Source organism: Berghia stephanieae, chromosome 4 (assembly GCF_034508935.2).
Source record: "Berghia stephanieae isolate SIO BIC M18660-M18661 chromosome 4, UCSD_Bste_1.3, whole genome shotgun sequence".
Taxonomy (NCBI): Eukaryota; Metazoa; Mollusca; class Gastropoda; order Nudibranchia; family Aeolidiidae; genus Berghia; species Berghia stephanieae.
The window spans coordinates 71,782,028-71,794,527 of NC_088363.1; the positions used below are offsets into that span (position 1 = coordinate 71,782,028).

The window sequence follows — 12,500 nt, forward strand, 5'->3', positions numbered from 1 at the left end:
TACTGATGAATACAAATGGAAGTGAACATTACGCGCTTCCAACATCATTTTGATTGCAAACTTTGTGAAATAGCTTGTGTTTATGCCAAAGAGGATTACATAAATTTAATGTAAACTGGTCAAAAGTGGAAATTCATCAATTTATGATAAGTGTTCCCACAAATATGTACATTAAATGGGATCAACAATAACAACAAAAACAGCAACAAAAAAGAAATAATGGACACATCAATCATAACATTCTGATGACGAGAATGTTCAAAATTACAAACAAAATGACGGCCATCTTTCCAGAACAATTAGACTTACAACGAAACACGCGCATTCAAAGAAAAACCCACTCAAAAACACTAAAACACCAATTTACAAACTCAAACATCTTCAAATATTCATTTGCACCCCGCACTATCAAAGACTGGAACGCTTTTCCCGAATCATGTGTGAACACAACATATTTTAAAATATTCAAACGAAGATTATCAAAAGTCTCCAGCCTAAACACCAACCATAAATGGCTATCACACTCAACAACCTCTCCGCCCTCGAATACAAATACTCAGAATTGAGTCGAGAAGTAAGAGGAAATGGAAAAACAATAACGGCAACGTTGATGAAGACAACGAGAAAAACAATGATAATTTGCTCACCTGCAGACAATCCAGTCCTATGCATCAGTAGATCCCTTAGGCTTACTTCGGAGGTGTGAGTTTTTGTTGACAGTTTGAGCTCGCCTCCTATCAGCTTCTCAATGGGAGTGTCGAAGTGAACACTGATTAGAATTGTGGAAAAGAATTTGTTATAGCAATGTTTTTTGTTTTTTTTAAAGGGTTTTACGGCGCTGAAACACATTTAGTTTATATCACCGCCAGTAAAAAGGAAGAAAATGGGATAGTAAAAAGTTCTAGAATTACAAGTAAAACACCCAAGAAAAAAGTAAGACATAGGGGAACTGTGAACAAATAGGGATCAGATGTAGATTCCAAGAGCATACCACCAATGTACTTAGTTTGAGATCACCTATAAGTTTTATCCGGACACAAGCACAAAATCCAACAAAGAGGAATACACTCAAATGCTTAAATTATTCATTCAAAAATAATGATACATAACAGAGAGATGATTTACAAGGAAAAAAATATCATCTCCCAAAACAATAACTATGCTTTGACTATTTCCCTCCCAGGTAGGACTCCGGCCAAGGCCAGGACAAAGCCAAGTAATCTCATTCCAAGATAAAGACTGAAAGCATGTTGGAAAACAGATATAAGGGGATAGAAGACACAGTATGTACCCCCCCCCCCCTGCCCACTATGGGAGGTCAGGAACCCCACCCAGGTTGTAGCAATAAAAATGTGTTACCTGTTACTGCGTGAATGAAATTGACGTTGCTCATGTTTTTTGTTATGGCGGATGTGAGTATTTTACATAGACATAGCATCGATTATGAGAATACTTATAAACGTTTAAGGTTACACATAGTTTTGTGTGTTGGTACGTTTTATCCGGCTGGCGGATGTTATGAGTTTTCTTACTAAACTCACAGCATCAGTAGGACAAATCTTTAGGTGTTTGCCTGAATGTGTATCATAATACTTGTGTTGGTCTATTTGTAAATGAATTGATATGCAGAACTGATGGGCATAATTGAATTTTCAAAATCGCATTCCAAAACAAAAACCACTTAATGCAAAAATAGGCTTTAGTGTTTTGTTTTTATTTTATTTTTGTTGACCTTTAGTTGTTCCTTTCCCCTTTAACCTTCGCTATTGTTCTCATCTTTGTTTTGCCCTTGTCCACCTATTTAATTTTGTACAAGATACGTATTTTGCTAACTACCTCAATAATAAATCATTTTGTAAACATGTCTTCTAGTTTCGTCACCGTAAATTGAAAATTCAGATTTGGATAAGTGGGGGGGGGGGGGGGTTGTTATTTTGTGTGTTTCAAATTGATACTCATTTTCAAGGAGAAAGTTAGGTTACTTACACGCCTGCAGAGCGTTGTGTCAGTATAGCAATGAGTGCGGCTGTAAAAGATTGTGTGATGGACCCAAGGGAGAACATCGTCTTGGACTTGACAGTCTGTTCCGTTCCAAGTTTTGTCACCCCCATCGGAAACGTCTTTGTCTCTTTCCCTAGTAGTAGAATATTTATTGGGATCAGAGCATTTAACAGATTCATATAATAATCGGATATCTTTAACGTACAGTCAAAAGAAATGTAAACTTAGTGCATTTTCTTTTTTTTTTTCAGAATGAACGTTAAGCATCCAACTGCTATAACAACTACTGCTCCTCCTCGTCCTCGTCCTCGTCCTCCTCTTTTTACTCCTCCTCCTCCTCCTACTACTACTACAGCCTCCACTTACTACAACTACAACAACACCAACTACCACTTCTATTACTACAACAACTACTACTACTAATGCTACTATTAGTACTACTACTATTACTACTACTACTACTACTACTACTACTACTACTACTACTACAACTACTACTACTACTACTACTACAACTACTACTACTACTACTACTACTACTACTACTACCACCACCACTACTACTACTACTACTACTAATACTACTACTACTACTACTACTACTACTACTACTACTACTACTACTACCACCACCACTACTACTACTACTACTACTACTACTACTACTACTACTACTACCACCACCACTACTACTACTACTACTACTACAACTACTACTACTACTAGTACTACTACTACTACTACTACTACTACTACTACTACTACTACTACTATTACTACCACTGCTGCTGCTACTACTTCTGCTACAACTACTTCTACTACTATTATTACTATTACTACTACAACAACTACTACTACTACTACTACTACTACTACTACTACTACTACTACTACTACTACTACTACTACTACAATTATTATTATTATTATTATTATTATTATTATTATTATTATTATTATTATTATTGCTACTACTACTACTATTATAACTACTAATACTACTACTACTACTATTGCTAACCTTACTACCATTGCTGTTGCTGCTGCTGCTGCTCTGATGCAACTGCAGAAGGTAATTCCAATTTGTGCAAAAGTTATAAATTGTCTGATTTCGACTTTTGAGCACGAGGATCACAACTTTGAAACACATATTTCGTGAGTTCAAGAAAACAGTAGGTCTTCGAAGGAAGCTGGTGTTCGTGATTCCAGCCAGATGATAAAGTCATAGAATACTGGCTCACGTTTTATCGTAGAATAAGGCCATTTTCAAACATTGATTCACTCGACTCAAGAATCTATGAGTGCTATATATAGACCATGGTGGATTCTGTACGAGTACAAAAAGAAGGAACTTAACGGATGTCTTGTATTGTATTTGATAAAAATTTGGCTCTGTATGCTTTGCTAACGAAATAAATGAATGTCAATGTGAAGCGCATTTAACATGGCAAAATAGAAGATATGTTGTATTTGCAAAGTTTACAAGTCTGATGCAAATTGTTATGGTCTGATTGTTGTAATGGATATGCTCCATTTCAACAATGCTTAATTACCCTAAGTGCATTCAGTTATCAGAATGTCCACGTTTAATAGGGCATTAGATTAAGCCTGCGTATATTTCATTTTATTTAATTGTTTAACTGCCGTACTCTGCAGTTAACCGCTTAAAGGCTTTGACTCACCTTTAACTAATGTCATTGACAGCCCTGGTATCTGCCGACATTCCATCATGTGTTTGACTAAATCAGTCATCTGTTTCTCTTTCTCCGGATCCATCAGCTGTGAGTGGACGCTGACCACGGTCACCAGCACCATTACAATAAACAACTCCATCGAACACAACAATCTCACACCACCCGACATTTAAGTAGAAGATACGTACTTTACAGCAAGCTCAATATTAAAACAATTTTTAAATTCTTCTAGAGTTTCGCCACTGTGAATTAAAATCCAAAGTTTTGCCAGATTTGGTTTTTGTTTTGGTCTCTTTTTTTTCTTTCGTATCCAGTGCTGACGTTGAGAAGGAGGAGGGGGCGTTTTGTATAATGATTCCTGTGAACAACAAGAATTAAAATAGGATATTTTACCATTTTGAAAAAATAAATAAATAAAACAGTTTCTTATTAAAGATAAGCACACACACACACACACACACACACACACACTCACACACACACGAGTAAATCATACATCTTTGATAAGAGGATTGAGACAGAAATAATCAGTTTTAAGACAGCCAGCATGAAAGGACAACGCGTTAAGTGTTAACACTGTAATTACCCAATTTGTAAAATAGTCGTCGGAACAGTAAAATATATAATATCATTTTCAGTATTAAACCAACAGCGTCCTAGGTTTTGGCGTTTGACAATGTGAGTTTCTTTTTAATCGATCTATATTTGAAGGACTAGTTTTATGGTCAAAAATTTTCTAATGTGTTGTTCAAAGTATGATAGTTATTGCTTATGTGTATTGTTTGAGAATCTCTCGATAGATCTGAGAAGAGCTGTAACAACGAGCGTCCATCATCGAAGAATAAATTCAGATGTCTAATGTTCTCATTTGTGGTAATTTCGTAAATCGATAGTATTACTTTTAACTAAATTTGGATGCAACAATGTAATCTTTTTAACATCTAATGGTTTGGTAGTAATATTCCAGAACATGTGACAACGCTTACCTTTTCTCATGAGAACAAATCCATCCCAACTAAAACCACACGACCGAATGGTCATCCCTCTTATCACCACTGAAATCGTCATCACATCGTTAAAACGTCGCCACGTATACTTAGGGTGTACTTCCCGATCAGCGATCAATTAATGACAGCTACGGGTCACTCCGATCAATTTTCTTTTACTCTTGACGACAATTTAGGAAGTCCAGTTGACCGCCACCTCAAGCCATGAGTCATTTACACACATCGCTTTATCGCTTTTCAAGCCGTAATCAACACTCTAATATGGGCGGGGGGGGGGGGGGGGCTAAGGCCTTAACCGACGTATACTTATTTCAAAGGTCTGATAATCCAAATTGATGTGGGCTCGTCGTTGAAATTAAAATACTCTCAAACCAACGCAAAATATTGTCCATTAAAATAGTGTTTAATCAATAAATGCGTTCAGTTATGAGACCTGCAAATATGTTCACGCCGCGTAACCCATCAATCTGTATTGAATGAAACAGATAAATATGCTCATTTTGACCCACAAACTCAATTTAGCATTGTGTCTTGTTAAAGCAAGTGCAGAAAACCAGAATTTAAACTTATAACTCCCAGCAATAGATGGAACGAAATTGACGTCACTCAGCTATTTTGTTATTGTTTTAGACAACCATTTTAATGATTAGTACTCATTAAATTCTGTCAATCAGACTACCGATGTTACAAAAAGATATGAGTGTGTTGGTGCGTTAAATCGTTGGTAGAGGTAAGTATTTTTCCTAAACGCAAAGCAGCAATACAAGTCTAGTGTTTTTCTTTTTCGGAAACTAAAAAGATATATTAAACGTGACAAAGGATGCTTCCTTTTGATTATAAATCAAATCCCAGCTTTCAGTTCGTTTAGACATCATATCAGTTTGATGCTGTGGACAAAACCATAAAGCACATGTCCATGACATCGCCATGACCAATGCGTTTCACCATGTTTCATTTATTTCCACAGCAGGTTATTCTAACTCAAAACTTAAAACATTGTGAGAATCTTGTTTACGTTTTTATTTAATTTGTTTTAGTGTGCATGTCTGTATTGTGAACAATCAAAAAGGGGGGAAAGGAGGGATGCGGGCATGTGGCACACGTGTTCGTGCGGCTATGTGGTCTAGTGGTTTGACACTCGCTTTCGGATCGGAAGGTCCTGGGTTCGAGCCTCGCGCTCGGCGCATAGTTGAGTCCTTGGAAAAGGCTCTTTACTCACTTTCTCTCATCGTACTCAGGTGTAAAATTAGTACCTGGCCGTTAACAGCGCTGTCTTTGTCAGAAAAATTGCAATATCGCCTAACAGGTGTTATGTTCCGTCCTACATGTTAAATGTTGCTGTTGACCAGGGACCCCTTGTAAAGCGCTTTGAGCACATTTAGTGGATATTGCGCTATATAAAGCTCAATTTTGAATTTTGAATTTTTTGTGTGCATAAGAGAGAGAAAAAAAGAGAGAGAGAGAGAGAGAGAGAGAGAGAGAGAGAGAGGGAGAGAGAGAGAGAGAGAGAGAGAGGGGGGTATTTTTTTTACTGTGATGACAACATTGTGGAGTGACCTAGAACTGCGCCCGGAGCTCTTATTTGAATGGCGGTGGGCACTTTAGAAATACATTTTATAATAATTATTATTATCATAATTATCATCATCATCATCATCATCATCATCATCATCATCATCATCATCATCATCATCATCATCATCATCATCGCCATCACCATCGTCATCATCATCCTCATCATCATCCTCCTGCTTATCATTAACATCGTTGTGATTAATATCAATACCTATTATGATTATTATTATCATTATCTTCATAATCATTTGACCACATTGTTGAAAACAATCAGTAAACATCCCTACTATCCATCTCTTGTAATGAGTTATATAGTTCATAATATTATTTGGTTTCTATGCTGATATCAACTTCATACAGTTTGTATTGACTTCATTATAACATTATAAAAGACTATTTACTGGTTGAGAGTTTGTTGGGGGGGGGGGGTTTCATATGAGGTCAAGGGGTCAAGCCTACGTGCATATAATTGTAGGTCTAAGAACCGAAGGCAATTATGGGCTTAATTTAAATTGTTGTAATGGACATTGCTTTGAGAGTATTTCCATTACATCAATGAGCCCATTACAATTTGATGTGATGCACCTGCAAAAAAGTACACCTAGGGTGAAGCCCGTATAAAATTTTCAATATAAGAATAATCACAAGACTTCAAATCTGAATGGATGTGTTTATGAAAAAAAAGAACACTTTCTTTCTAAGTATTACAGTAAAAATAATTTGACGCTGACGTGAGCTGATAGAATTTGTTCCCTGATCTTTTTTTAGATTGCTTTTTTTAAGGGCACATATCTTAACTAGTTCTCGATGACATGTGGTAGGAAACATATCTTTTTATGATGACGCAGCCAATGGTGCACATATTAACCGGTCTGATAATCTTCCGCAATTATGGGCCTGATTTATCATGGTTGAAATGAACAATATTTTGTGTCACTTTGAGAGTATTTCAAATTCCAACAATGAGACCATAACAATAACAATTTGGGTTATCAGACCTGCAAGAAAGTGCAACCCAATTCACTAAATAACTAATGATTCAAAGAGATACAAAAATGTCATGAGATGAAAAAATATTCACCAGCTGCCATGAAAATTGAATTTGTTTGGTGGCTATCTTGGATTATTATCATATTTTAAAAAGACAAAGGCCTAAAAAACGATTAATGGACTAATGGCACTAACAACAATAACGTTGATGAATTATTATATTACCTAAAAATGTCACAAGCATTATAAGATGCAGGACTCCTTTTGTATTTCATTTATGTTTTACTCCAAGAAAGTGAAAATGCTTAACCATTTACAACTTTCACGGCAAAGAAAATAAAGACAAATAAAGTTATCAAAATACATATCAAAATGCTAGTGTAATTTTTTAGATAAATGCTTTGTCTATAATCTCTCTAAATTTCAAGAGCTGTAGGAGGAGTAACCTTTTATTTGTCAAAAAGTAACAATTTCAGAAGAGAAAAAAAAAACAGTTGAAGGTGAAATAGGAAATTCAATCCTGCTTTCGTGGTAACTATCAGTTCTGGGAATTTTCAAATATTGGGTAAACACATTTATTTATGTTTTACATCACTTTTAGGGCTTAATCTAAGCTTTCTAATGACATATAACATGAAAGAGCTGATTTCATAAACCAAAGGGATGAATTTTGGTTTTGGAATATGTTTTTGATATTCTTGAAATTAACCCACATTTGGATATTAAAAAATTAAGCAATTTTAACCAATTTTTTTCACAGTATGACTTGTTTGAAGTTTGAGGTATCTAAAACTGAAAATAATTCAATTTTGATATTTGGTGCCAAAATTGATAAAAATTGCCACTGCATGCCCAATTTAAGAACATAAACAGAATTCACGTTTTATTACGTCATTAAATTTTGCTTCTTTATTTGCTCAAAACTAAAATTAATAACGTTGTAAATATAGTCCAAATATAACCAAATGTAATGACAGAGAAAGCACTGGAGGAAAACACTTCAAATTTCCGAAATTTAAGCTAGTATGGCATCAAAATTACTATTTCTTGCAGTAACAAGTAAGTTTATGCGAAAAAAGTTTAATTATATTTATGTGATGGTCTGGCAAAATGTTTTTGCGAAGTTGCGCGGACTGTCTTTGAGTGTATGAGCAAAAAACGTTAAAATAAAATTTGTCGGAAATGAGGGTTTTGGTGTACAGTACAGAGAATCCTGTAATTCTGTGTACTACCGCAAACTCGGGGACCCAAATAATTTTGGGGGTTTGGGAGAGGGGAAACTTTTTTTTAAAAAGTCTAGTAGGAGGTTTGGGACGGGAGAGACTTTAAAAAAATGTTTCCCCCCTTCAAACACCCAAAATTACTTTTCTTTAAAGTTTCCCCCCTCCCAAAACCCCAAAATTATTTGGGTCCCCGAGTTTGCGGTAGTACCCCATTCTGTTCCTAACTATATTTTAGAACCTAGATTGCATTTTACTCAGATTAGTACTCTAAACATTGCCCCTAATATCAGGAATTCGATCTTTTTTCACCATGTGGAATGTTTGTCAGGGTCAGGCAACTACACTCATTTTTTCTATGTTAAATTGGGGGAGAGGGGTGTCAAACAAAAATAAAAAAAAAAAAAAAAACAAGCAGCCAAAAAAGAAAATACAATTTTCTCATCTGCGTCAGATTAATTTCATTGTATAATTTTCTCTCATCAATAAATATATTATTCAAAATCGATTAAACGTCTTCTAAATATATTTAACTGAAATATATATCCTTTCTTTAAAAAATATAGCATTGTGGAGAACATTGTGCTTATTTGAATCAATAATAAAAATGATACGGCGCACAACTCTACTGAAAGATTTGAAAATTAGAAATGTATTTTTTACAGATAGATAACTTGATTTCCTTTTATAATTTAAAGTCAGTTTGAAAGTTTGTTGAGTCACACAGATATCATAAAATACGTACCGACGACACTAACACTCTCAAACGCAACCAATTTCGTCACTGTAAAAGTATGACAGGAAGAACAACAAAATGGATTTTGACCATTGTTTTGATTTTAAGCCGCCATTTTGATTTTAGTGAAGTATTGAAAGGTAGTGCAAAGTAGTCCGAGGGTCTTTTTTACTATTAGGGTTAGCTCGAGATCGAAGGATTTTTTTTTCTATCAGGGTTAGTCATAAATCTTAGTAAAGGTGCTAGGGTGTTTGTTTTTCCATAAGTTAAGTAAAGGGGAGACATTCCAAAAGCTCCTACATCCCCAGTATTCTTTAAATTTGTATTTTCACCGTAGATCTTTTGTCAGGCGTTTATTTATTCAATATGTCATCATTTTTTCTATTAAGGTTAGCTCAAGATCGGAGGATTTTTTTTTCTATTATGGTTGGTCATAAGTCTTAGTAAAGGTGCTAGGATGTTTGTTTTTCCATAAGTTAAGTAAAGGGGAGACATTCCGAAAGCTCCTACTTCCCCAGTATAATGTATTCACTCAATGTAAATGTTGCTGCTCGAAGCTCGAAGAAATAAATGATAATGTAAAATTGAATGTAAGCTTCAATTTAATTACAAAAACAGATCAAATGAACGTTTCGGATTTCCCCTTTATCAACAAAACAGGATGAATGAAACACCACAAATGAATGAGATAATGTGGTAGTGGCGTAGTTAAGATGAATAAACAAAACATTGGTTGGCAGGAAATTAGTATGCTCCTTTGTAAGAAAGCACGAATTAAAATAGAATGTTAGATATTTCTAAAAGGTGCGCAATTAATTAAGTGAATAGACGGGAGGCGGGGAGGAACTGTCTGATGCAGTTTAGAAAGTGAAATATAAAAGTGTGTAGACTGTTGTTGGAAGATAAATACAATGGAATTGAAAATCCTTTCTTAAAAAAATATAGTCTAGCCTTGTGGAGAACATTGTGCCATTCGAGTCAATAAAACAAAATTATACGGCGCACAACTCTACTGAAAGATTTGAAAATTAGAAATGTATTTTTTACAGATAGATAAACAGATAATTTGATTTCCTTTTATAATTTAAAGTCAGTTTGAAAGTTCGTTGAGTCAAACCGATATCATGAAATATGTACCGACGACACTAACACTCTCAAAAACAACCAATTTCGACACTGTAAAAAGTTGTCTGTTTGGCGTTTTTACGCAAATCGTCGCATTCGAAATAATGTATTCACTTAATTACTTTAAGGGTTTCAGAGCTACACTAAGTATTCAACAGTTTTCATCTATTTATGACATCAAGTACTATTATTGCCCATTTGATGTTTTCAATGTGATGGTTTCGGGTGGATAATACCCAGGTTTAAATTCTTTGGTAATAAATTAAAAAATAATAATAATAGTCTAAAAAATCGAAATTTAAAACAAGAAAATAGGAGTTGCATTGAAGGTAAAAAATAAATAAGGTTTTAGAAAGACCTTATTAAATGTTATGAATAGTCAGGTGGCTCCGTAGCGGAATTGGGTTCAATCCCATTGTGGACAATTTTTTAAAATGTTTACTTTATTGAGAAAGACATCATTTTCGTTGTCATAGTTACTGGACATATATGTAAAACCTTAAATTAATCTATCATTATTATTATTATTATTATTATTATTATTATTATTATTATTATTATTATTATTATTATTATTATTATTATTATTATTTATTATATTTTTAAAAACAAAACAACAACGGTACCAGTCAAATGGGTTATCGACGTGCATTTATATGTAAACGTCAATTGTTATCATTTTATAATATTTTATCATTATCATCCGTGTATTCGTTTAACGCATCTTTGTCATTTTATTGGGGTTTTTTTCCTCTTCTGCTTCTTTTTTTTTTTTTGGTTTGTTTTTGTTGTTTTTCAAAAATTTCCTGTCCCATCATTGTTTATGTCTATTTACTTTATCTACGTCATTCACACTACACATCTCTCATTCGTTCTTAGTGTCTTATTCGTCGTGTTTTGTTGATATGGGGAAATCAGAAACGTCCACAGTATGTCTTCGCCTATTAAATTGAGGCTTACAATTCAACACGTATCGTTATTTTTTCCTTCGACTTCGAGCTTCAAGCAGCAACATTTTCATTAATCAACCAGCAGCGCCAACGGAGGTGCATAAAAAATGGTACATTTTTGTACACCTCCAGTGGAGGTGCATAAAAACGGTGCCAAACGCCACCAAACATGATCACCAGAGTACTGTACTGTAAGGTAAGTTCTCGATATCAGGATCGTCTTTCAACTCTGCTCACGTCTGCTACTTCAGGTTTATTTTCGCAGTTGATTTTCTTACCACAACCTGTTTTCACACACGGATAACTATATGTTGCTGTGTCACGGGTCAGAGGCTATAGCGGCTTACATTTCATATTGGGCCATACAGAAAAATCAACAGAGGATGTACCAAGTTGCACAGACAACGTTGTTAACCAATCTGCCCTCATTAAATGATGGTGGTTATAATATCGAATGAAAATAGTTCCTTCCCCGCAAAATTGCGGGCTTTTTACTAGTATATATATATATATATATATATATATATATATATATATATATATATATATATATATATCTGTCAATTAATTAATCTTATCTTTTTCATTAAACCTTTCTCCATTGTAAAAATGACCTCGCTTTTCGCATTGTTAAAACTGTTTATGCTACTGGATAAAAAATGTTTTAAATCTGAAACTTGATGTATAAACTGTAACATTCATTTCTACTCATTACTTTTACTTTGACAGCGCTTTCCTTGTATTCTACGGACTCGAAACTATCCCTTCGAGACTATTGTGATGAAGTAATATATGGTAGATATACACGCCCCGCATTTATTTGGAACCCACGACCATATGCCATTGCATATTATAAAAGATGCATGTAAGTGCTGTAAGTTGTAGGAAATAATTAGATCCCAATCACTTATTTTCTAAAAAAACGAGAATAAACACGAATGCATCGCTGTATCCTGTATCGTGTAGTAAGGCTACCATTCTCACTAACATGGTCTAACTATTAATTGTACTTCGGTTTCTACTACCTACACTATTGCTACTACTACTACTACCACTACTACTACTACTACTACTACTACTTACTGTCCAGCGTCGTCCTCATTGACGTTGGCTGCCCAATGACAATAAATGTCTGCCCGTTCAGTTCGTCTCTTGATGGAATCGTATACCTCTCTTCCATTCATCTTTGTCCATTCTAGGAT

The 12,500-nt window shown here is 34.7% G+C and overlaps 2 protein-coding genes across 3 annotated transcripts in view; one reads left to right on the forward strand and one right to left on the reverse strand.

The window, feature by feature from the left end:
* Positions 1-4,908, reverse strand: part of LOC144971157 (uncharacterized) — a 13,719-nt gene extending 8,811 nt beyond the window's left edge. The window contains exons 1-4 of one of the 2 annotated variants that reach the window (XM_078911637.1): positions 4,682-4,908; positions 3,684-4,053; positions 1,987-2,134; positions 648-769 (exon numbers count right to left, since the gene is read on the reverse strand). In XM_078911637.1, the coding sequence (XP_078767763.1) occupies positions 648-769; positions 1,987-2,134; positions 3,684-3,864 (451 nt within the window). In that variant the 5' untranslated portion in view covers positions 3,865-4,053; positions 4,682-4,908. Of the gene's footprint in view, positions 1-647; positions 770-1,986; positions 2,135-3,683; positions 4,054-4,594 lie in introns of both variants that reach the window. The other variant, XM_078911638.1, reaches the window with a different exon arrangement.
* Positions 4,909-8,211: 3,303 nt separating this feature from the next.
* The window catches only part of LOC144972090 (uncharacterized), a 12,745-nt gene continuing 8,456 nt past the window's right edge, over positions 8,212-12,500 (forward strand). The window contains exons 1-2 of the mRNA XM_078913182.1: positions 8,212-8,326; positions 12,028-12,163. Coding sequence (XP_078769308.1) covers positions 8,293-8,326; positions 12,028-12,163 — 170 coding nt within the window. The 5' untranslated portion in view covers positions 8,212-8,292. The remainder of the gene's footprint in view (positions 8,327-12,027; positions 12,164-12,500) is intronic.